Source organism: Narcine bancroftii, chromosome 6 (genome assembly GCF_036971445.1).
Source record: "Narcine bancroftii isolate sNarBan1 chromosome 6, sNarBan1.hap1, whole genome shotgun sequence".
NCBI classification, from domain to species: domain Eukaryota; kingdom Metazoa; phylum Chordata; class Chondrichthyes; order Torpediniformes; family Narcinidae; genus Narcine; species Narcine bancroftii.
This window is the reverse complement of record NC_091474.1, coordinates 220,302,493-220,329,211: the sequence shown is the minus strand read 5'-3', so window position 1 is coordinate 220,329,211 and position 26,719 is coordinate 220,302,493. Positions and strand designations below refer to the sequence as shown.

Genomic DNA, 26,719 nt, shown 5'->3' with positions numbered 1-26,719 from the left:
TGTGATAACTGCTACTCCAACCGTGCTGCCCTGGCTTCGTCCTGCATTGTAAAGGAGAGGATCAAGGGAAACCCCACATTAAACCCTCTGTCTGTTGGTAATGACAGGCACAATTCAAAATCAGGATCAAAAGCTCGCATTATGTGTAAACAAGAGAAGGGGTGGGGGGGGGGGGTGGGAAATCCACTTTGGAAAGGGTTAATAATTAAACAGTGCTTCTATATCCAGGGAGAGGAGCGTTTTCTGTCTGTGGGGAATTACAGTAGCCATCTCAGCTAATGCTACCTGAATTAATTCCTTAGCTTTAAACGTTGCCTCTTAAGAGCTTCCTCAGCATCCACCATATTTTGGAAGTGCTTTATCCTAACATTCTGAGAGATGGTCTCAGTAAGCAGCTTTCTGCTATCTCCAACATGAAGACCAGCTGATCTCTGATAATTCTTCAAAATGCAGTACAAACTTTTCACTTTCGGGGAGGATGAAGTATATGATTAAAAAGAAGGGAAGATTACTTAACTGAAGTAACCACGATAAAACAACATATTCAATCGGAATCTAAGTCATGATCAATATTGCGACTTTGCAAGAGCATCTGATCAGTCAAATTTTCTTCTACCAGAGGTCAATATTGCGATTATGCCTATGCAAAATGCCATACATCTTATCATAATTAAAGTATCTAAAACCAGATTTTACGTAGCCAAAAGGTTGCAACTTGGGATTCAATGCGCATTCAAGGTTAATGCTTCACGAAATTTCATGTATGAGATTTTTCAAATCGGATTTCTGTGTGATTATCCCCCCCATTCCCAGTAAAATTAAAGATGGAATCTTTCCTGCTTACCCTCTTAATGATTCCATTTCAGATGATCATGGACCGTACTTAAAAAGGAATTCAGTGATTTCCGCAGAAGCAAGGTCTTTGCTAAGATTTCTGAGCTCCTCCCATTTCATTGATAAAAAGCAGTGACCGCACCATTAACCATTAGTTTTACATTCTCAAGGAATGCTCCAAAACCAGTGCTAAGTGGGGTTTCATTGATAAATGCCACAGGAGAATGCATTGTCTTTGGTCAGCAGAGAGGGGTATATAATGTCAAGATTAAAGAACAGCTAAACCTCACTTGAAAGTACTCATTATAAATCAGAGTACCTGGCTACCTGAGATAACCAACTAAACAACGCATGACACTTGGGTTACTATTATTTCCCAGTTAAGTGCCAACTTTGTGGAGGCTGATATCTACTGAAATTCCAAATGACTGAATTTACTGTGGATGAACCGACTTACCGATGCTGGAATCATCAGACATTAGGTGATTTTTTTTCCCCTCTACAAAAAATAATACAGTATCTCTTATAGCTGGGCATGGAAACAATACTAACTGCTGCCAAGGTGTTTACTGCAGAGCATCAGCAGAAATGGCATGACATTCAAATCTTCAGGACTCTATTTTTTTTATCTCTTTTTATATGTAGAGCTATATATATCTGTACATAGATATATATATATAATATTTATATGAAAGTATACTACAGTGTTCACAGATTCGAGTTTAAGACACAGTTAACAAAAACCAAAAAGTACTTGCAACACAAACTCACAAACACATTCACATTATCTGTAGATTCGCCTCCCCAACATTAACCTTATACCTCAACAGCGGTGTTGCCTACAAAAGTAAGACACTGCCGTGTATTATTAATTATATATAACCAGCAGACATCTACCCAGATACTTGCTGATATCCTTGGTACCCTAGCTCTGGTAGCATCCTCATCTAGATTTCCTTTGGTATTCAACGTGTATTAACGGCATTGCTTCAGCTACCCACTGAATTGGATTGGATCCTTCGCTGGAAAGCTCCGGTTGATCATGTATATATATAAAAAAGCTTAGAAAAGTCAAGGAAGTGAAACGTGGCAAATTGAGACTGCAACACAGGCCATGTTCCACTGGGTGCTTCATGGAGGTTTCTGCATATTTCGGAAAAAGTCGAGCACATTGGACGTGCATAAATTGAATCCAAGGATAATACTTTGCATGGATTGAATTAACCAGTTCAAAGTCTCAGTTGATTCATCAGATCCTTCTTCCCCAAGGAAAGGAGCAGCAATGCGTGTGAAATTATTTCCCCTTTACTTCTGCAAGCATGAGGTAGTTTGAAATCCTATTTGTGTGGTTTTCTTTTAATAAAACTTCCAATGTCATCACTTGCTTTCTGTTTTCTTCCTTTTCTGGTTAGAAGACCCTTTTCTGCACGCTTCTTCAGGGCAGGCAGAAGCCTCGTGAGATGACTTGCCAGAGTTCTCAGTCTCAGGCTTTTCCTCCTGAAGATGAGCCAGGGCTGGGTAGCCTTGGGCCCCTCCCACCTCCCGAGGGCAAGCAGCATGCGAGGAAGTGGAAGGTTGGGGATCTGCTTCGTATTTTCCCTGAGGAATAAGGGACTGCGGTGGAACAGTTTTGAGGGGGCAGTTGGCCACCATATGCATGATGCTCTGACAGAAATGGCACTTCTTTGGTTGAGGAGGGAGGCTACATTCCTTCGCATGGTGATCAAGGCCTCCACAGTTGTAACACCTGCATTAAAACAAAACAAAAGTGTATGACAACAGCTGCCATTATACCAATAGGCACATCAATCCACTGTGTGATGACAAAATATAAAATTATTGCTTCTTTATCTATTGCAAAACTGATCAAGGAATCCACAAGTGTTTTTAAAGCCCCGGTCATGATAAAATTGGGAAAAATATCAGTGCATATAAATACTGCAGTGTTGGATTAATTGTAATTTCATTAAAAACAATTATTGCTGCAAACATCTGACATTTTGACTCAGAGAGATTACTCCTCCCACAATATGGAACGAAGTAATAAAATGATGGATCCACACGATGTGGAACGGTTGGCTTTATTACTTCATTCTGTACTGTGGGAGAAGGTGAATTCTCTCTGATGTGGTACGGGTGGTGTAGTGATTAGTGCAATCCCTTTACAGGGCCAGTGATTGGACCTGGGGTTCGAACCCCGCGCTGTCTGTAAGGAGTTTGCACGCTCTCACTGTGTCTGCGTGGGTTTTCCCTGGGGGCTCCGGTTTCTTCCCACCATTCTAAATGTACTGGGGGTGTAGGTTAATTGGGTGGCATGGACTCATGGGCCTAAATGGCCTGTTACAGTGCTGTACTAAATTTTAAAAAAATTAAAATTAAAAAAAAAACATTGCCTTCAGTCCACTATGTCCATGCCGAACATCAAGAACCCATCTACTCTAATCCCATTAACAGCACCGGGACTGTTGGCTTCTATACCTCAGTGATCCAAGTGCTTTTCTCAATACATAAAACCCCTGGTATCTGGCACCTATGGGGATTGGTAGATGCCAGATAAGTGTATTTTCTGGTTTCTTGAGACTTACACATATAATGCCTAACTAATCCGCAAAGCAGGACGTCAAGCACTGAAGAGCTGGCTCTGAATGGGCAACTAAAGCGGCATCATCTGCAAAGAGTAGTTCACGGACAAGTTTCTCTTGTGTCTTGGTGTGAGCTTGAATGTGTGCCAAAATGTTTGGCCTGGAAGTCAGCCTGAAGAAAACTGAGGTCCTCCATCAGCCAGCTCCCCACCATGACTACCAGCCCCCCCACATCTCCATCGGGCACACAAAACTCAAAACGGTCAACCAGTTTACCTATCTCGGCTGCACCATTTCATCAGATGCAAGGATCGACAATGAGATAGACAACAGACTCGCCAAGGCAAATAGCGCCTTTGGAAGACTACACAAAAGAGTCTGGAAAAACAACCAACTGAAAAACCTCACAAAGATAAGCGTATACAGAGCCGTTGTCATACCCACACTCCTGTTCGGCTCCGAATCATGGGTCCTCTACCGGCACCACCTACGGCTCCTAGAACGCTTCCACCAGCGTTGTCTCCGCTCCATCCTCAACATCCATTGGAGCGCTCACACCCCTAACGTCGAGGTACTCGAGATGGCAGAGGTCGACAGCATCGAGTCCACGCTGCTGAAGATCCAGCTGCGCTGGATGGGTCACGTCTCCAGAATGGAGGACCATCGCCTTCCCAAGATCGTATTATATGGCGAGCTCTCCACTGGCCACCGTGACAGAGGTGCACCAAAGAAAAGGTACAAGGACTGCCTAAAGAAATCTCTTGGTGCCTGCCACATTGACCACCGCCAGTGGGCTGATAACGCCTCAAACCGTGCATCTTGGCGCCTCACAGTTTGGCGGGCAGCAGCCTCCTTTGAAGAAGACCGCAGAGCCCACCTCACTGACAAAAGGCAAAGGAGGAAAAACCCAACACCCAACCCCAACCAACCAATTTTCCCTTGCAACCACTGCAATCGTGTCTGCCTGTCCCGCATCGGACTGGTCAGCCACAAACGAGCCTGCAGCTGACGTGGACTTTTTACCCCCTCCATAAATCTTCGTCCGCGAAGCCAAGCCAAAGAAAGAAAGCCTAACTAATACACCTGCATTAAGAATAAGCAGTTTAAAAGACAAAATTACTATACTGTACTTACACAGAACAAACTTCACTTACATGAATATATAAACTTTAAAACATTTTACTTTATCTTCAGTCACATTCTTTGAAAACATTTAACTGTTGCTGCACCTGCAGGTTCCTCCCCCTCTAAAGAACTGCCCAAAAGATAAACAATAACATTATAGATAATTAACCCTCCCTCCCCCAAGTTTACAGATAAAGCCCCTGTCTGGGGCAATTTTTACTCAGCAAGGATAAGGAGACACTTTAAGAGAATCACCCCAATGGCGAGTGGTGTCAACCAGTTCTTCATCTTGGGCGATGCCATTGCTATTTCTCACAACTTTATTCAAACAGCTGCTCCGAGCAAAGCATGACCAGGGCACTCAGCTGGCTGAATATTTGTTCCCATCTTCACTGAAGATTTATGCGTTATTTCAGAGAACATTTACTTTTACAATTTTAAACATACGTATCTTTACAAATATTTTATTCTTTATTATTTTAATTTTTAACATTTATTTCCTTCCATTTTTTTCCCTGGTTGCTTGAGACTGCCAGTTGCTTGAATTCTGGATACCAGGGGTTTTACTGTACTTGTTCCATATTGTGAGGGTCTCCAGTTCCATCACTCTTTTGGGCAGCGTGTTCCAGATTTCAACCACTCTTTGGGTGAAAAAAAATCCCTCCTAAAATACTTACCCCCTATATCATCTAATTCCTGAACAAAAATCCTTGTTAAATATGCTTTAGGCTAGTTGCCCTGGTGATGGTGTGGGAGACACACTGGACTGGATTGTAGTAGTGGCAGAGATGCGATCTTACCACTTGTCAGCCCCTGAGGCTGCACTAATCATCTGTGGCTGCATCATTCCCAATGGTTTTAATTCCTCAGTTCCACACCCATCCTTTGATCAGGCCTGGCCACAAGTGCGGACTACATGTCCAAACAATGTAACATTATGCCCTGCTCCCAGCACTGCCCTTGACAGCATTTGACAAATCACGATGTCCCATTTAAATGGTTTTCTTTATCAGCAATATAAAGAAAACCAAACTGAAATAACAAATTTAAATGTTTTAGGCAACCTATATTTATAAATGAATTAAATTGCTGATCATTTTTCAAAAGCACAAATACAATATGATTATCCAAAATCAGATTCTCCAAAATCCTCATTTATCCAAAATTTTTTAAAAAAGATAATTGAGGACATCCAAAACAAATCAGAAATCCTCATTTATCCGATTTTTTTTCAGAGCCAAACTAACCTCACAGGTTGAAAAAAAAATTCACCCAACATGAAATTAGAATGACAATTGTCCTTGTTTCAGGTAAATACCTTCCCTCTCTCTTTCCATTTCATCTTTACCTTCCCCTATTTGCTTTTCCCTCCAACTCTCCCACTCAAACTGCGTGCTGCTGTCTCCCAGCCGTAAGCAGTCAATAGAATCACTTGTCCCGGCATATTCAAGGAGAGTGGCCTCCTGGGCAGGAGAGGTACCTTGGGCTCAGTGGCGAATCCATCCCCTCCCCTTCCCTCCCTCCCTCCTCAGCACATTGGAACTCCTGACGCTGACTCCAAACCCTTCCCTTGGCCTACTATTGCGCACACACACACCAGACTCCCTGGTGTGCGTGTGTGGTAGGCCTAGGGGAGGATTTGGAGTCGGGACTTGGGCATCAGAATCTCCGGTAACCAGGGAGACAGGAGCCCACCAACTCGCCAGTGAGTGTTCCACTGGCCGGGGAAGCCTCCCCAGGGATTAACGGCAGCGGTGGGGACATGTTGGGGATTGGTGGTAGCGGTTGAGAGGACTTGGTGATCGGCCACAGTGGGCCAGCATATTTTTAGTGAAAATTAAATATTATTTTAAGCCTTTCCTTGTTGTTTGTCATTGCTTAAACATTGATACAAGTGATTTGCTGTTGCTACTGGGCTGTTTTTAAAGAAATAACCAATTATCCGAAAAAATTGTTTATCCGACGTAGGCCCAGTCCTGACCATTTTGGATATTAGAGTTGTACCGTAGACTTGGGATAATAAGTAAACAAAAATGGACCAGGTGTGCAGTAGTTTTCATTGATTCCTCATACTCTAGCTTTAATGTGGAGTTCACTTGTTCCTGTGACCATGTGGGTTTCCACATGGTGCTCTGGTTTCCTCCCAAATCCCCAGTATGTTAGTTGACCACTGTAAGCAGGTGGTTGACAGGAGAACCAAAGACCACGTATGTGGGAATATGCCAAAGGAAACTAAAAGGAAATGCTATTGATAGTTCTGCTTTGAGAACTGGCATGGGTTTTTTAAATTCAATTAAATATACAGCACGGTAACAGGCCCTTTCGGTCTGTGCTGCCCGATTACACCTCATCAACCTACATCCCCTAGTACAATTTAAAGGATGGGAAGAAACCAAAGCACCCAAAGAAAATCCACGCGGACATGGGGAGAATGTAAAAACTCCTTACAGACAGCACAGGATTCGAACCAGGGTAGCTGGTGTTGTAACAGAGTTGCGCTAAATGCCATTTGATCAGCTGATTTAAGAAAATATAAATGCAATGGAGTAAATCCCTTAGCTCAACTTACCTTGTTAATTAACATCACAGGTCCACTTGAATGAATAGATTCATGCTAGATGTGTCGCCAGTGACTGGCATAAAGTTGAGTTGATATGCTTTGGAGCTCAGTGGTAAACCAAGGGCAAGGAGCCAAATTCACTGATTTCTAGTGCATTTCATATTTCTGCAGCAGGCGTGAGTGTCTGAAACACATTGCTGGCTGGCCTGTCCCCCTGAAACTCGCCGATAGATGTTATCGTGTTCCAGCCCAGTGGTTGCCGTAAATTTATTCACTCTCAAAGCTTTGTCGAACAGAATCAACTTGAATGGTTAACCTGGGCTTTTTGCTCCACAGATGCTGGCAATCCAGCTCACTGTCCAGAACACCTTACTTTTTCTGGCCAGAAAAGGGAAGGGTGAAACACAAAAGTCTGCAAATGCTGTGATTGTAACAAAGCACTGGAGTGCTGGAGGAGCTCAGCAAGTCTGGCAATCTGCATCAGAGGAAACATTTACATAACCAGTGTTTCAGGCCTTAGCCCTTCTTCAAGCTAAGAGCAAAAAGAAGGCAGATGCCTGAATTAGAAGGCTGAGGGATTCATTGAGCCACTCCTTTCCTGATCAATTCTCACCTTTTCTTCCCTGTCTTCCTGTCCATGTCCAATTATCACCTCTTGGGTGTTGGCCTGTGTGATGCGCTATTGAGCAGAAAGCAGACACAAAACATAAAGTCTGTTCAAAGGCTTTATTCGACATAAACTTCCACAGAGCTGGCTGTGTTGCCTTGTCCTCCAGTGCTCTTCTGCACAGGTACACAGGTTTCCCCCTGCAGTAGGCTAGTGGTGTATCACCACAACCTGTGCTGCTCTCCCTGCTCCTTCTTCACCCACCCCTCACCTCACCTTTTTATTCAGGTACCTTGGTGAAGGGCTCAGGCCCGAAAAATTGGTTATTTATCTTTACCTCCAATGGACACTGCGAGATCTGCTTAGATCCTCCCACACTGTTGTGTTTTTACCATTTGACCAGAAAAAAGAACTCCTTTGAAACTGTCATGGGCTTGATACATTTCCTTGGACAATTTCTGCACGTAGGAGGAGTTTTCTGATTCTGCCCATGGTGCAGAAACAGAAATAAGGTCATTTATAAATAAGTGACTCCCCTAGCTTCCTTTGTGTTCACTTTCAATTCATACCATAGAACCACACAACCATAGAATGCTACAGCACAGAAAGCAGGCCATTCAACCCCTCCAGTCTGTGCTGACCATCATCTCGCTAGTCCCACTGACTGCTCCCATTCCATAACTTTCCACACCTTCCCATCCATGTAGCTATCCAAATTATTCTTAAAACACAAGATCGAACCTACATTCACCACATCAGATGGCAGCTCATTCCACTCTCTGAGTGAACAACTTTCCCTAATGTTCTTCCTAAACTTCTCCTCTTTCAGCTTAAAACTATGACCTCTTGTATTGATCTTTCCCAAGTGGGAAAAGCCCACTCACGTCCACTCTGTCCATACCTCTCATAATCTTGTAAACCTCGATCAAATCTCCCCTCATTCTTCTTTGCACCAAGGAATAAAGTCCTAACCTGTTTAATCTTTACCCTGAAGATCTGGCAACATCCTAGTAGATTGTCTCTGCACTCTTTCAATCTTACTGCTATCCTTCCTGTATTTGGAATATTGTATGCAGTGCCCAGAACTGCATACTATATTCCAAATTTGGCCTCACAAATGTCTTAAACAACTTCAACATAATATCCCAACTCCTATACTCAATACTTTGACTTATAATGGTTAAGGTGCCAAAAGCTTTCTTTACAACCCTGTCCACCTGTGTCATCACCTTCAGGGAACAATGTATCTGTACACTCAAATCTCTCTGCTTCTCTGCACTCCTCAGTGTCCTGCCATTTACTGTGTATGTCCTACCTTGGTTTGCCCTTCCAAAATGCATCTCACACTTCTCTGCATTAAACTCCATTTGCCATTTTTTTGCCCATTCTCCCAGATGGTCCAGATTCCTCTGAAAGCTTTGAAAAACCTTCAAAGATGAAAGCTAAGACTGACTGTAAGCGTGAGAAGCACAGGACAACAACTCATTGCCGTCACTGCAGTAGAGACACAGAGTTATGGAAAGATACATCACATACACAGGTTCTTTAGACCAGACTATCAAATACCATTTGCACTGATCCCACGTTGCTCCCTTACTTTTATTCTCCCTGCCTCATTACCTGACAGCCCCTGCCCCGCTGGGGAGGGGAGGTCAATAGGGGCCACCAGGACAAGGGTGGCTGCTGGGACACGGGTGGTCAGCAGGGGACATCAGGGGCAGGGGTGGTTGCTGGGGCAGGGGAGGTTTGCGGGGGTCATCAGGGCAGAGGCGGCCAGCGGGGATGTCAGGAGGTGGCCGGTGCTGGCTGTGACAGCCCCACTGGGTGCTCTGGCACCTCACTGGGTGCTTCAGTCTTTGGGGCCACTCTCTGCGGCTCAAAACGTGGCAGAGCAATGGTGGTCTTCCCTACCATAATCCCCATTGCAGTTAGAACTGTTATGGGTAGGGAAGGTGGCCATTGCTATGCTGTATATTTGTGATGGGTGGTGCTGCGGCACCAGTTGCCCCACCTCCATCATATCTGGAGGGCGCTATGAGGCACCTCTGGATATAAATGGGACGCTGGAGCAGCCTTTTTGAGCTGCTGTCTGAAAGGTAGATTCTTAGTTTTCCATCTGCTCCTGTAGTTGGCCTCAAGGTGGAGCCCTGACATGAAATGGCCTAATGTTAATGGCATCCAGTCGGCCAGACAGAAAATGAAGTGTTGTTTCTCCAATTTACGGTTGGTCTTGGAGGGATAGTACATGAGGCGGATGGACAGACATGTGAGCATGGGAGTGGGGCACTTGAATTGAAGTCGTTTCTCCAAACCTCGATGAAGGGCTCAAGCTCGAAATGTGGGTTATGTATCTTTATCTTTGCGACATAAATTACACTGTTTGACCTGATGAGTTTCTCAAGTGTCGTGTTTTTACTTCAGTCATGGTGTCTGCAGACTTTCATATTTTACTACCAATAAAAGTAAAAGCAGACACAAGCAGAACACCCATTGTTGGACTGGCCAGTATGTGAGAGGCTCCTCAGAGGAGTGGTAAGTTAGAGGGTTTGGCTCAAGAGGTTTCAGCAAGCAGAGGCTGAGGACGTGCTACAGATAAAGGTAAGGTCGGTAAGATATTTTCATAGTAACCAAGCCTAGGTAGTACAGATGACAGTTAAATGCTCCATTTGCAGGTTGTGCGAAATCTGGGACAGCGTAAGTGTTCCTGATGACTAATCCTGCAAGAGTGCATCCAGCTTCAGTTCCATACAGACTGTGGTAGGGAACTGGAGCTGGACCCTGATGAACTCTGGATCATTCAGGAGGCAATCACACGCAAGCAGCACGAGGCAGTTAAATGGGCGACTGTTAGGGGAGGGAAAGTGAATAGGCAGTCAAGGCAGGCCTGTGGCCATTCCCTTCAACAGTGAATCCTGTTTTGGATACTGTTGCAGTGGTGGGGGTGGGGGGGGGTGGGGGAAACGATCTACCTGGGACGAGTCAAACAGACAGGTCTCTGGCACAGAGTCTGGTCATTCAGCTCAGAAGGAAAGACATGGGGGGGGAGGAGGGGGGAAGAGAAGAGGAGAGCTATAGTGATTGGGAATTTGACAGGGGAATAAATAGGTTTATAGATTGGAGGTATATATTGTATCTTATGGTATATAATTCCTCAATCTTAGTCATTTGGTCTCAGCAAGATTGTGAACTTAAAACTTCTATGCTTATCAAATACAATATTTTCTGATAACATGTAAAAGGGGCGACAATTATTCCTAAAGAAAGACACTGCAGGTGTTCAAAATCTGTAATTAGACAGAACAAGTTGGAAGCATTCACCAGGTCAGGCCACATCTGGGGAACCCCTTATTTCATTGAGTTAAAGAAACATACAGAAGAAAATCAGGCCCTTTTATGTTAGACATCAATCACCAATTTACACTAACCCCATTTTAATTCTCCCCACATTAAAATCAACTACTGCCATATTATACCACTAGGGGCAATTTATGACAGATGTTAAGAAATCATCCTGAGATATTAAGCAAACACGTATTTAACATGGTAACGCATGCACAGTTTTGTTAAAAATGCACAAGACAGCAACAAACATTAATTTGAAAATAATGGCTGTAAGTCATGTTTCCATTTAACACAAAAGAAGACCATTCTATTCCTATCGGGGCATTTATTTCCCTCAAACCATTAACTCCATATGGACATTCCTGCCAAAATCCGACACCAGGGGCAACTTACAGTTGCCAATTTACCTACAAATCAGGAACATTTCGGGAATGCGGTAGGAAATGGGAGCATCCGGGAAGACCCGTGCAGTCACAAGGAGAACATGAAAACTCTACACTGTTGGAAACAAAGGTTGGGATTGAACTGGCATTTGAGTGATATTTGCAACAATTAGTCAAGCAATATTTTCTTCTCAGTTACTGTAATGAGAGCATAATAATATATCAAATGACTTAAAAGCTCACATTTATATCATGCATCTTTGCACCATAAAGTGGCCTCTTGTTTACAATATCTTCTTCTTTGGCTTGGCTTCGCAGACGAAGATTTATGGAAGGGTAATGTCCACGTCAGTTGCAGGCTCGTTTGTGGCTGACAAGTCCGATGCGGGACAGGCAGACACGGTTGCAGCAGTTGCAGGGGAAAATTGGTTGGTTGGGGTTGGGTGTTGGGTTTTTCCTCCTTTGTCTTTTGTCAGTGAGGTGGGCTCTGCGGTCTTCTTCAAAGGAGGTTGCTGCCCGCCGAACTGTGAGGCGCCAAGATGCACAGTTTGAGGAGATATCAGCCCACTGGTGGTGGTCAATGTGGCAGGCACCAAGAGATTTCTTTAGGCAGTCCTTGTACCTCTTCTTTGGTGCACCTCTGTCACGGTGGCCAGTGGAGAGCTCGCCATATAACACGATCTTGGGAAGGCGATGGACCTCCATTCTGGAGATGTGACCTACCCAGCGCAGTTGGATTTTTAGCAGCATGGATTCGATGCTGTCGGCCTCTGCCATCTCGAGTACTTCGATGTTAGGAATGAAGTCGCTCCAATGAATGTTGAGGATAGAGCGGAGACAACGCTGGTGGAAGCGTTCTAGGAGCTGTAGGTGATGCTGGTAGAGGACCCATGATTCGGAGCTGAACAGGAGTGTGGGTATGACAACGGCTCTGTATACGCTAATCTTTGTGAGGTTTTTCAGTTGGTTGTTTTTCCAGACTCTTTTGTGTAGTCTTCCAAAGGCGCTATTTGCCTTGGCGAGACTGTTGTCTATCTCGTTGTCGATCCTTGCATCCGATGAAATGGTGCAGCCGAGATAGGTAAACTGGTTGACTGTTTTGAGTTTTGTGTGCCCGATGGAGATATGGGGGGGCTGGTAGTCATGGTGGGGAGCTGGCTGATGGAGGACCTCAGTTTTCTTCAGGCTGACTTCCAGGCCAAACATTTTGGCAGTTTCCGCAAAACAGGACGTCAAGCGCTGAAGAGCTGGCTCTGAATGGGCAACTAAAGCGGCATCGTCTGCAAAGAGTAGTTCACGGACAAGTTGCTCTTGTGTCTTGGTGTGAGCTTGCAGGCGCCTCAGATTGAAGAGACTGCCATCCGTGCGGTACCGGATGTAAACAGTGTCCTCATTGTTGAGGTCTTTCATGGCTTGGTTCAGCATCATCCTGAAGAAGATTGAAAAGAGGGTTGGTGCGAGAACGCAGCCTTGCTTCACGCCATTGTTAATGGAGAAGGGTTCAGAGAGCTCATTGCTGTATCTGACCTGACCTTGTTGGTTTTCGTGCAGTTGGATAACCATGTTGAGGAACTTTGGGGGGCATCCGAGGTGCTCTAGTATTTGTCAAAGCCCTTTCCTGCTCACGGTGTCGAAGGCTTTGGTGAGGTCAACAAAGGTGATGTAGAGTCCTTTATTTTGTTCTCTGCACTTTTCTTGGAGCTGTCTGATGGCAAAGACCATGTCAGTAGTTCCTCTGTTTGCGCGAAAGCCACACTGTGATTCTGGGAGAACATTCTCGGCGACACTAGGTATTATTCTATTTAGGAGAATCCTAGCGAAGATTTTGCCTGCAATGGAGAGCAGCATGATTCCCCTGTAGTTTGAGCAGTCTGATTTCTCGCCTTTGTTTTTTGTATATATGTTTACAATATACAGTATATTGAAATGTACGAGAGATGCTGGAGGTGTTAATCTGAGAGGATAAGGATCAAGGAATATTCTGAGGTGTATGGCAGATGGCAAGGTAAAGTGGCAGGTCCATGTTTGTGAAGGTTTGTGGCCGTTACACCCCAGAGAAGGAAGAGGAGCAGGCAGCGAAGGTGAAAACACACAGAAATGCTGGAGGAACTCAGCCGGTCTCGCAGCATCCATAGGAGAGAAAGATATATTACTGACGTTTCGGGCCTGAGCCCTTCTTGAAGAACAGATCCATTCCTTGAGAAGGCCTCTGACCCAAAACGTCGATAATATATCTTTCTCTCCTATGGATACTGCGAGACCGGCTGTGATCCTCCAGCATTTCTGTGCGTTTTTACTACAATCACAGCATCTGCCGACTTTCATCTTTCACACTAGGCAGCAAAGGTGAGCACAGAGAAGCCAAGCAGATCTTTGGAATGTGATCTTGTTCAGCAAATTGGGCAGTTTCTGAATCATGCGCTGCTTTGGTGTCCCCACATTCCAATCTAAATTGACAAATGGTGAAGGGCAAGGAAGTGTGACTGCAGAATAGGGGGGAAGAGGGATCAAAAAGATAGTTCTGAAGGAGCGTCAGCCCTTGCTCTTGTTTGGTGTTTCTCACTCCTCATGAGGGCAAGGACATGGACTGCAGGGAAGATGTGCCAACTGTCCACAGTACGTTGGCACAGAGAGCCATTCAAGGGAAGGGGGTGAAGAAAGAAAAGAGAAATTAGACATTGGAGCAGAAATAGGCTATTCAGCCCATCAAGTCTGCCCCACCATTTAATCATGAGCTGATCCATTTTCCCACTCAGTTCTATTGTCCAGCCTTCTCCCCATAAACTGGTTAATGAAGAACCTGTCAATCTCTTGTCTTAAATACACCCACGAGTTGGCAACAAATTCCACAGATTTACTACCCTCTGGCTGAAGAAATTCCTATACATTTCTATTCTAAACAGATGCCCTTCAATCCTGAAGTTGTGCCCTCTTGTCCTAGGCTCTCCCACCACGGGAAACATCGACTCTGCCGATGCCTTTGAACATTTGAAATGTTTCAATGTGATTCCCCTTCATTTTCCTAAATTCCAATGAATATAGGCCAAGTGCTGTCAAATGCTCCTCATATGTTAACCCTTTCATTCCTGGAATCATCTTAGAGAACTTCCTTTGAACCCTCTCCAACGTCCGCATAGGGGACAGCACCGTTGGGAGAATAGACAGTGCTCTTGGCAACACAGACAAAGAGTTCTTCAGACTGGTACTAGGGTCATCTCTGGATGGAAATAACTTGGAATGGGATGGGTAGAATGCAGTGTTCACACTCCCTGTAGGTTAAAGAGGGATGAGGAAAAAGCCATAATCTATGGTTAAGAAAGGAGCTGAATTGAATAGTAGGAGATACAAAGTGGTAAAGGCTTGTGGTAGACCAGATGGCTGGACATTTTTACGATCCAGCTGCAATAAACTAAAATCTCATAAGGATGGAGGTATTAACCAATTTGAAAATTACATTCCAAGTTTCTTCAGGAATTAAAAGCTGTAGGTTCTGTTCCCAGGCTCTTTTTAAAATTTTTATCTGAGGGAGCCTCTCTTATTCCTGACAACATATCATAAATGTTAGATATTGAACCATTATAGAAAGGTTGTAAATTAAAAATTACATCAGTTCAATTTATGTTGGTCCTCTTAGGAAATGTATGTAATGGAGATCATAAAAAAAATCTCTAACCTGTAGATAATGAAAAAAATGTGTATTTGGTAGACCATATTTAACTGAAAGTTGTTCAAAGGAAGCGAGACTCCCCTCGACAAATAAATCTTTAAAACATTTAATGCCCAATCTATACCCTTCTTGAAAAGTTAAATCAATCATGGAAGGTTTAAAGCAATAATTAGAAAACCTAGGACTAGAAAGAGAAAATCTCATTAAACCAAAATATTTTCTAAACTTTATCCAGATCCTTAAAGCATGTTTAACCACCGGATTATTAGTTAATTTACTTAGAGATATAGGAAGTGAGGTGACTTTACCAATATTTGGTTCTTTGTATTTGTTTAATTTATATAATCCTTTCTTTGTGGTATTAGGATACGGGAGGGAGGGGAGAGGGGTAGGGGAATAAATAGACTCTGTATGTTATTTACTATTGTTGAATGAGATTGGGTTTGTTTGTTTGGATTTGTATGAGTCTTTGAAAATCAAAAATGAAATAGATATAGGAAGTGAGGATCCAAGAAGAGAGATGAGAGAAAATTTTGTAACAGAGTTTAATTCCAGAAAGATCCACATTGGTAGAAGGGATAAAATGAACTTTGAAAGAAACCCAGCATATCGTATAAAAACTAACTGTAAAAGTTTCAATGGGTATATAAATTGGAAGAGGGCAGCTAAGGCAAATGAGGCCCACAAGTGAAAGAAGCTTCTGAAATAGTACAGCAAAATAAGAAAATGGCAGCGCTGTCTGAGCTGTTATTAACAGCAGCGCTACCACAGGTGCGGAGCAGCGGAGAGTGAGGGGGGGTGGGCAGAGTCACAGCGCTCCAGCGGGGCCCAACTGCCCACTCATATTGCCGTCAGCACCGTACAGGCTTTAAACGGCCTGTTAAACCTCACAAAGATAAGCGTATACAGAGCCGTTGTCATACCCACACTCCTGTTCGGCTCCGAATCATGGGTCCTCTACCGGCATCACCTACGGCTCCTAGAACGCTTCCACCAGCGTTGTCTCCGCTCCATCCTCAACATCCATTGGAGCGCTTTCATCCCTAACGTCGAAGTACTCGAGATGGCAGAGGTCGACAGCATCGAGTCCACGCTGCTGAAGATCCAGCTGCGCTGGATGGGTCACGTCTCCAGAATGGAGGACCATCGCCTTCCCAAGATCGTGTTATATGGCGAGCTCTCCACTGGCCACCGTGACAGAGGTGCACCAAAGAAAAGGTACAAGGACTGCCTAAAGAAATCTCTTGGTGCCTGCCACATTGACCACCGCCAGTGGGCTGATATCGCCTCAAACCGTGCATCTTGGCGCCTCACAGTTTGGCGGGCAGCAACCTCCTTTGAAGAAGACCGCAGAGCCCACCTCACTGACAAAAGGCAAAGGAGGAAAAACCCAACACCCAACCCCAACCAACCAATTTTCCCCTGCAACCGCTGCAACCGTGTCTGCCTGTCCCGCATCGGACTTGTCAGCCACAAACGAGCCTGCAGCTGACGTGGACTTTTTACCCCCTCCATAAATCTTCGTCCGCGAAGCCAAGCCAAAGAAAGAATGGAGTTGATGGTAGTTTGATATTGGGTCGCGGGGCCTGGCCCAAGATAGCAGCTCTTATGATCGGCAGCAGCCACGAGAGGTTGCAGACTCCGGGGAAGCAGTGGTCTGGAGTAGTGCATCAAAAAAAACAGGGAGACCAGCCACCCCCCCCCACACCATTTGAAAAGGAAAAGCAGAGGCATCGACGCACGGGACGGTACCACAGCAGTGCACCCGTAAGGGGTTCTGCAGCCAAAGAACACGGAGGCGGCGGGCTGTTGGCGACTCAAGGTGAGGAACCGAAGCAGACTATGGGCTGCTGGCGACTGCGGTCGAGGGATTCACTCTGGGCTGCAGACTGCTGGGACTGGCTCAAGAGTGTGTGAAGTGGTGCCAGGTAAGGGAAGCGGGATGCAAGAGGGTGCTGAGGCCGGTATAGGGTTCCTGATCGTGTCATAGGTTCACATAAGGAGCTCGGGTGCTGATAATTTGGACTGGACTCTGAGTGGCCCCAGGGTTGCAGGAGCGCTGGAGGCAAATCCATGGAGATGCAGTGACTCTGGGGAGAACTCTCTTTTGCTTCGGCGCTTCAGGCAATTTCTGCCGATGGCAAATCTATCTGTCTTACAGCAGATTAAATTAAATTTTGTGCAATATTTCACTGACTTCAATGCATGACAATAAATTGAATCTTGAAATAGATTCATAAGAGTTTTAGAGCACCCAAACAGGCCCGTCAGCATCAGTTTTCACTGTGGAAGATTTTGTGAATATCTCTCAGATATCAGATGCGTCATTTCAAATTACATGGCAGCACTCAAGGCTTACAACACTACCAATGACAAGGGATAGATCATTGCAGAAACTCAGGGATTCTTTGGCTTGGCTTCGCGGACGAAGATTTATGGAGGTGGTAAAAAGTCCACGTCAGCTGCAGGCTCGTTTGTGGCTGACAAGTCCGATGCGGGACAGGCAGACACGATTGCAGCGGTTGCAGGGGAAAATTGGTGGGTTGGGGTTGGGTGTTGGGTCTTTCCTCCTTTGCCCTTTGTCAGTGAGGTGGGCTCTGCGGTCTTCTTCAAAGGAGGTTGCTGCCCGCCAAACTGTGAGGCGCCAAGATGCACGGTTTGAGGCGTTATCAGCCCACTGGCGGTGGTCAATGTGGCAGGCACCAAGAGATTTCTTTAGGCAGTCCTTGTACCTTTTCTTTGGTGCAACTCTGTCACGGTGGCCAGTGGAGAGCTCGCCATATAACACGATCTTGGGAAGGCGATGGTCCTCCATTCTGGAGACGTGACCCATCCAGCGCAGCTGGATCTTCAGCAGCGTGGACTCGATGCTGTCGACCTCTGCCATCTCGAGTACTTCGACGTTAGGGATGTAAGCGCTCCAATGGATGTTGAGGATGGAGCGGAGACAACGCTGGTGGAAGCGTTCTAGGAGCCGTAGGTGGTGCCGGTAGAGGACCCATGATTCGGAGCCGAACAGGAGTGTGGGTATGACAACGGCTCTGTATACGCTTATCTTTGTGAGCTTTTTCAGTTGGTTGTTTTTCCAGACTCTTTTGTGTAGTCTTCCAAAGGCGCTATTTGCCTTGGCGAGTCTGTTGTCTATCTCATTGTCGATCCTTGCATCTGATGAAATGGTGCAGCCGAGATAGGTAAACTGGTTGACCGTTTTGAGTTTTGTGTGCCCAATGGAGATGTGGGGGGGCTGGTAATCATGGTGGGGAGCTGGCTGATGGAGGACCTCAGTTTTCTTCAGGCTGACTTCCAGGCCAAACATTTTGGCAGTTTCCGCAAAGCAGGACGTCAAGCGCTGAAGAGCTGGCTCTGAATGGGCAACTAAAGCGGCATCGTCTGCAAAGAGTAGTTCACGGACAAGTTTCTCTTGTGTCTTGGTGTGAGCTTGCAGGCGCCTCAGATTGAAGAGACTGCCATCCGTGCGGTACCGGATGTAAACAGCGTCTTCATTGTTGGGGTCTTTCATGGCTTGGTTCAGCATCATGCTGAAGAAGATTGAAAAGAGGGTTGGTGCGAGAACACAGCCTTGCTTCACGCCATTGTTAATGGAGAAGGGTTCAGAGAGCTCATTGCTGTATCTGACCCGACCTTGTTGGTTTTCGATTAAAGGCAGACAAATTACCAGTATTCGATGGACTGCACACTAAGGCTTAAAAGGAAGTTTCTGCAGAGATGTACCAGAGGTTGAATTTTTTTTCATAACTCACTAAACTAAAGGAGGGTACAAGAAGATTGGAAAACATTCAATGTGGCTTCCTTTTTCCAAAAAGGGGAAAACAGAAGACGTTGTACTGCAGACCAGTAATATGACAATTACAGTAAAACCCATGGTATCAGGCACCTTATGGGGTTTGGTAAATGCTGGATAAGTGAATTTTCCGATTGCTTGAGATTGTGTGTTGTGTGGATTGGTGAACTAATGGCAAGGCAGTATTTTATTATCAATTTATTTTTGCAATTTTTGTGCCATTTGCTTGAGGCCTGCTGGTTTCTTGAATTCCAGATAATGGGGGTTTTTCTGTATTATTGCCAAGATGTCAATAATCAAAGAGGAAATAGCTAATCATTAATGAAACTGAATAGAATTAAAGTCAGACAACATGTTTGACAAATTTACGAGAGTTCTATGAAGGTCGAACAGGGAGAGAGGGAATCTGTAGGCGTAGTATATTTAGATTTCATGAAGGCATTTAAAAAGGTTGGTGCATAAATTAAACGCCCATCCTCTCGGATGAAGTGTATGAGAATGGATTGAAATCTGGGTGTCTTAAAAGAAACAAAAGTGTTGGAAGAAACATCTCCTTTTCAAACTGGGAGGGGTAACTAGCAGAGAAGTCACTTATGCCATGGCCCAGAGGAAGAAACAGTGTATTACATTTCCAAATTTGTCAGTTATCAAAATAGGTGGAAATGAGTGTTGTGATAAGGCTACTCTGATTCTTCAATGGGATAGATTGAGTGAGTGAGGAAAGAACCAGCAAATGAAATTTAAGGTGGGGAAGCGTGAGATCACGAGAAGATAAATCAAAAGGCAGTTATTATCTAAATGGAGAGACAACAAATGAGTGAAGTACAGAGGGATCTCAGCGCGCAAATGCATGGATCAGAAAAGGCAAGGAGGGAGGTCCGGCAGGAAGAGAGGAAAGCAAATGGCATTCATTCCTTCACTGTTAAAGGTGTTGGATTTTAAAAATAGCCAGGTTGCAATTATAAAGGGTGTATTTAAGGCATCATCTGGTATAATGGATACAATTCTGGTCCCATTAATGACAATTGGGGGCAGTACAAAGGAAATTCACCAGCCTAATTTCTGGATGACAGTTGCCCCTACTAAGAGTTTGGGTCTATATCCCTTGGCATTTTGAAGACTGAGGGGTGACCATATTCAAGCAAATAAGATCTTAATCTAACTTGACACTAATGGGATAGTCTTGAACAAGAGGACATAACTACGAGATTAGGAGTCATTCAATTAAAACTGGGATATGTAGAAATTTCTTCATGCAGGGGATAGTGAATCTCTGGCATTCTCTGCCCTGGGGGCATGTGGAAGCTGGATCATAGGAAGTATTGAAATTGGAAGCAATAGATCAAGGAAATAAGGAGCATGGAGATAACGGCACAGAAGAGGAGCTGAGGGCAACAAAGATCAGGCGTGATTGTAATAAATGGTGGGACAGCCTTGAAAGACATAATGGCCTATTTCCTTGTGTGCACAGTTGAGAACTTTTCATATTGCCCACCAGCTGCAGTACACTGTAAAAGTCCAACAATCCCGGTGCCAGAAATCCAGACATCCGAGAATCCAGATTCTCAAACTTTTTAAATTTAGCAGGCTTTTGTGTCAGATGCACAGTGACAACAAGATTAACACAGGTAATCCTATCAGAAAGAAATTAATTTGTATACTGTATTTTTCTTCTATCATGTTTATTTTTAAACATAATTTTAAGCATTACACTTTTTTTGTAGAGAAAAAATTTTGTTCACATTTTTGTCAAGTGTTGACTTTATATTTCTTTAAAACTGCTCATTTTTATAAACGAAGATAACTAATGAATAAATGATCAAAATTCACCTGTTTGTCTCTTCTTTATTCCTCCTTAACTTTGAATTTTAAAATTACTGCCCGAGTATCCTAAAAATCCAATCCACGAGCATTCTGGATTTTAGGACTTTCTGAATCCAACAATGTTTATTTCCAAGCAGCCATTGAAACAGAAGCAGGGAAGTATAATGCCACAAAAGAAAAATGCTGCAAAAGCCTTCCATGCAAATAGGCTAGGAATCTGAGAGTGGAGGGGAAAAAGACATAGGCAGAAAACATAAAGAGAGAATGAGGTACTATGAGGGGATAAAAGGAGCAAATAATGTTGTTCGCTGCACTGCTAACTGATCAATATTATTGAATTCTATGAAGTCTGGAACACAACCAAATGTGAAACAGAGTTTGCAAATCTCTTCCCATCAATAAACGGAAGAAAGATAGTATGTTTATTTTTGGATCAAATTTTGATCCATCACTTCAAAAGAAGCAAAAATGAACAAATTGCCACAAGAGGGCAATAAAGAATGTTTCCAGGGACTCTTACTGATATTATCATTATAAAATCGACATTGCAGCAAAATCTAAGTATTCAAGCCTTAAACTAAGATTGTTTGAAAGTAGAAATACAGTACCCGTGAATCCAAGTAAACATTATTCAATTTATTCCTCCACATCTTATGCAAAAAAAGAACGGCAGACTTGACCAATGTTTACCCCTCCCTTAATTCCGCCAGGGTATGGAAATGAAATGCTTCCTAAGAGGCCAATATCCTGACGCTGCTTATCATACACTGTTCAGAAGCGAAATCAGACAAGATAAGAAACAGGAATGGAAACCTATAACATAGCTCCCCCCTTTCAAACCGACTATCAGCCCACTTCCTCATCTTCTTCATCCCCACGTCCCTCACTTCGTCAGTGGTTCAAAAAGTGACATCCATCCTCTGTAACATTGCCCCTTGTACTTCGGTTTCCTTGTCCATTGAAGCTGCTCAAGCCAAATGTTAGAACTGGGGAACATTGCAGGCCACCACATTGTGTATTTAACACATGGCTGTGGACGATGTTCTTCCTCCTAAAGAGTTACCAACTTAAGGCTTCTTCAGCTGATTATCCACAGATTTGGGGAAGAAATAGTAAAATTTAACAAGAGCCTGGTGGAAGAAACTTCTCTTCCTTTCAACCTTAAATGCCTGACACCTTATTTCTGTATTTCCAGATTTCTTATGTGCAGGAAGCAGCATCTATTCAGTAAAAACATTCACAGTGGTTTATCTGTTTCAACAAATAGAGTCATAGAGCATGGAAACAGGCTCTTTGGCTCAGGTTGCCCATGCTGAGCAAAACGTCCCACCCACACTGGTCCCAACTGCCCACATTCAGTCAATATCTCTTTAAATCTATCCGTCCAATATTTTTCTTTACATTGCAATAGTACCTGCCTCAAACACCTCCAGCAAATCCCGCCACCCTCTGTGTAAAAAAAGTTATCCCTCAGGCTCCTGTTCAACTCCCCCTCCCCCCCCCCCACCCCCCCACCATCTCACCTTAAACCAATGTCCTTTGGTTACTGATTCCCCAACTCCAAGCAAAAGACTCTTTGTGTTCACCCTAGTGATTCCTCACATGATTCTATAAATCTCTAAGAGATCATCTCCTATCCTCCTGGACTCCCAGATTTAAAGACCAAGCTTATTCAGCCTCTCAAACTATCCCTATAGCTTAGCCACCTCTCCCCCCCCCCCCCCACCCAAACCTCTCCAAGACCTGGCAACATCCTCATCAATTTTCTCTGCACCCTCTCCAACTTAGCAATATCTTTCCCACAGCATGGTGACCAAAGTTGAACACAATACTGCAACCTCTTATTCTTTCAAACTGCACTAAGGGTAGACCCATTCTATTCAACTTTTCAATGCAGGGAAACCTCCCTGTCCCAAGGATCAATCTAATGAATTGACACTGCACAAGGGCCAACGATGTTCTTCCTTGGGTACATGGATCAAGGCTGTATACAGGACCACACAAGGGTTCCCCAAAGTTCGGTCCAATCTGAGCCAGACTTCCTCGTCCTCATTCTGCAAACCTCCCTCTTAGCCAACATACCACTCAGATGAACTCTATGGTTTTACAATCACCAGGAATTACTGAGTGTAAACTCCAAGTGCGGCAGACTCACTTGGGTACTCATACCAGGCACAAAACCAACACATCCTGAAGCTTAAGATATTTGGATTGGTTCTCAACCCTTTCCAATTTTACACAAAGCATACTGCTTTCTTCAAGGAAACCTTGACCTCTGGTGCCATTTGTGTAGTAGAATCTAGTGTGAGTCGTTAGGAATGGTTGTTAGGGGTGGCCTGGTTAACAGTGTGGTTACAGGGCCTGTGGGCTGGGGTTTGAATCCAGTGCATCTGTAAGGGGCTTGATATATTCTCCCTCTAGTGTCTGCAAGGGTTTCATCTGGGTGCTCCGGTTTCCTCCCACCATTCAAACAATCTACTGGGTTGTAGGTAAATTGGGTCTAATTGGGTCTAATTCATCGATTGCATACAAGTTGAGTTGAGAAAAGGGTTGTCAGAAATGCAGGGGCATCAAGTATTGTTTGCAATCGATGAATAACTATAATGAATAAAGATTTGCTTTATCCACTGTGCTTTGCTTATTGGTGTGAGGAAGCTAGTGTATCCCAGCACAATTATACTTTTGAAATATTCTCCAGTATGCCTAAATTTAAATTAATAAAATGGTGTTAGCAAAAATGGATGCTCGATAGTCAGCGCAAAGTTAATGGGCTGAAGGGCCCGTGTCAGAATCTGTGCTCAGCATTTGAGCCTTTAAACATTAGATTGTGTCTAATGATTGTAATCTTTCATTCTTGTAAACTTCAGGGAGGGCAGGCTCAGTCTGCATATTCTTCCTCATAGGACAACATCATCATCGCAGGAATTAATTTTGTTAACCTTCACTGCATTCCTTCTATCACAAGTACATCCTTCGTAAGGTAAGGAGACCAGATTTTATGCACAATCCTTTATGTGCGTACAGTCTCACCACGAGCCTATATAATAGCAGTAAGACATCTTCAAGTTTTACTTATGTAAACAATAGCAACATAGAATTAAACTCAGAAACTGCTTGCTGGACATTTACCTTAACTTTCTGTAATTCATGAGCAAGGATGTCCAGGTCTTTAGGAATACTAATATTTTGTGATTTTCTCATCTTTAAATTATACACTGTGGAGACCTCATTGCCATGCCACTGCCCATTCACAACCGGTCTGTGCCTTCCTAATCCTCTCTGCATCTGCCCCACAACCCAGACTGCCATTCAATTTTGCATGATCATCAAGTAATATGTTTGGTTCCTCCTTAAAACAGTGATATGGGTTGTGATCAGCTGGTGGCCCTGCTGCATTCCACTAGTTGCCCAATCTGAGAATTATCTGTCTTTTTCTTTACAATCATTTTTTATCTACCGTCCTATGTGTTCTCTCATATGCTTTGATAATCTACAAAGTGGTAATGTATTGAATCAACTTCAGAAACAAACCTTGTTTTGGAAGATTTCAGATGATTAAATTCAACTTGAAATAAGTTCCCGATTTTATTCTTGTTTTTTAAAATTACAATTTAGCACTATGTATTGAAATCTGCTTTTAGAATCGCGTCTAAACTGAGGTTTGAAAGTCCTTCTTGAGACTTTGAAAGTTCTTGCATACAAGTTGAGATGAGAAAAGGGTTGTCAGAAATGCAGGCGCATCAAGTATTGTTTGCAATCAATGAATAACTATAATGAATAAAGATTCGCTTTATCCACTGTGTTTTGCTTATTGGTGTGAGGAAGCTAGTGTATCCCAGCACAATTATACTTTTGAAATATTCTCCACAGCAGCCACACACTAAACCTATCAGCAGCTAACTTGTAGTCCAAAGTTGATTATGCACATCCTTTACAGGCAGTGGGTACTTCCTGCTGCTTAACACATGCTTAACCACAGGAGGGCACCAATTGTGGCATTGAACTCCAAAATGGCAGCATTCAGGGCAAACCACAAGCTGATTGATCTTGAGATCGACCAATTCTGTAGACTTGTCACTAAATATCAATATTGTCAGCATCCATGTGGTAGCAGTATACTGTTAATACAAAAGGCAAGGTGTCTCTACGTTGCCTGTCTTATGGGCACCAATAAGATATGCTAATAACAGTTAGTATGTAATGGTTTTGAACGTACTGATCTTTGAGTTGTATAAGATGCATCTCACTTTAACAGGACTCAGAGAAGAAAGTGAAGACACTTACTAATAATTGGCAATGTTTGCAATCTCTAAACCAAATGAAAATATTTACTAGATAAAATCACAAAAATACAAAATGTTAATGCAATTCTTTTCATAATTGAAGCACAATGGAGCGACCTAAAAGTTATTGACCCTTGTATTTTACCAAGAAGATTCCTCAGAAATACAGGCAATGACCAGGAAAGTATTTGGTGACCTGCATGGCCTCGTTACAACAGTGTCCGAATCTGCTTTGGTGAGATACTTGTTGTACCCTTGCACTTCATTTATGTTATTTTTCAGCTTTTCAAGATGAAGTCCAGCTGCTGGCAATCAGAATCAGCTCCATCCAACTCACAGGTGGTGTGACTGGCAGTGAAGTAGTGTTTTATTCTGGCAAGTTTATATTGGCAGTTTTTATTGGGCACAAAGGTTTGTAATGGAATTATTAAAACTAATTTATGTCTGAATGAAAGCGTCATGGTCATACTGCACAGAAACAGGCCCTTCAGCATACCATGTGTAAACTGCCCTCTGTATCTATCTAAAAATATTTAAAAATTGGATGTTAAGGTAAATTTGTATCAGGCATTGGTGAGACCAAATTTGTGTGTAGTTTTGGTCATTTCACTACAGAAAATATATTAATAAGATTGAAAGAGTCATGATGGTGCTCTGGATTTCCTTATCATGTGATTTATTGATAAAGTTTTTTTTAGTTGTATCATTGTACTGTTTAATTAGTTATACAGTAACACAACTATAAAAATATTTTATAAAGAAAAAAAATTGAGAGGATGTTGCTAGGACTTCAGGAACTGAGTTACAGGGAAAATTTAAAAAGGTTAGGGCATTATTCCCCGGAACATAGAAGAATAAGTGGAGATTTGATAGAGGCATCCAAATTTATGAGGGGTATGGACAATAACAAATGCAAACTGACTTTTTCCCACTCAGATTAGGTGAGATACAAACCAGAGGACATGGGTGAAGGATGAAAGGGGAAAGGTTTAGGGGAAACATTCAATAGAACTTTATACAGAGAATGGTGGGAGTGTGGAATGTGTTGCCAGCTGAAATGGTGAATTCAGGCTAAATTTTAACATTTAAGAAAAATTTGGCACATGGATGGAAGAGGCTTGGAGAAATATGGACCCGGTGCAGGTCAGTGGGGCCAAGCAACATAATAGTTCAGCACAGACTAGAAGTGATGTTCTACGGTTCTACACTAGGAGGAGTTGGAAGGGCTCAGAGAGTCAGCTTGCATCCGTGGAGAAAAATGGCCAGTCAATGCTTTGTGTCAGTACCCTCTTGCAAGACTAAAGTGGGAAGAGGAGACTGCAAGCATAAAAAAAGAAGAGGATCTAGGGAGGAGCCAAATGGTGATAGAATACTGGACAAAGGTCAGAGAGATGCAGACATTGGGGGGGCATACCAGGTGCAGGTAAAGGATAGGTGGAAAGAGTGGAATAGAAGCCACAGTGTACATGCTGGCATGACAAGAGGATAGTTTCATTCCTGCTGTTATCCGGCTCCTGAATGAATCTCACACTAACAGTTTCAAGGGGTACAGCAGGAATAGGGTACTGAAGACATGTGACCAACTGTGTTTGTTCTGGATGGTGGAACAAGCTTGAAGGGCTGGGTAGCTGACTTCTGCACCTTCTTTCTATGTTCTACTAAAACAATGTTGACTTTGCTCTGTTCCAAATGATCTCTCTCTGCAATCCT

General features: G+C 43.5%; 1 protein-coding gene across 1 annotated transcript in view; it reads right to left on the bottom strand.

Annotated features, from left to right (window-relative positions):
- Nucleotides 1-2,211: 2,211 nt before the first annotated feature.
- The window catches only part of LOC138737370 (protein lin-28 homolog B-like), a 317,579-nt gene continuing 293,071 nt past the window's right edge, over nt 2,212-26,719 (bottom strand). Inside the window, exon 6 of the mRNA XM_069888116.1 lies at nt 2,212-2,581. Within this exon, the coding sequence (XP_069744217.1) occupies nt 2,212-2,581 (370 nt within the window). The remainder of the gene's footprint in view (nt 2,582-26,719) is intronic.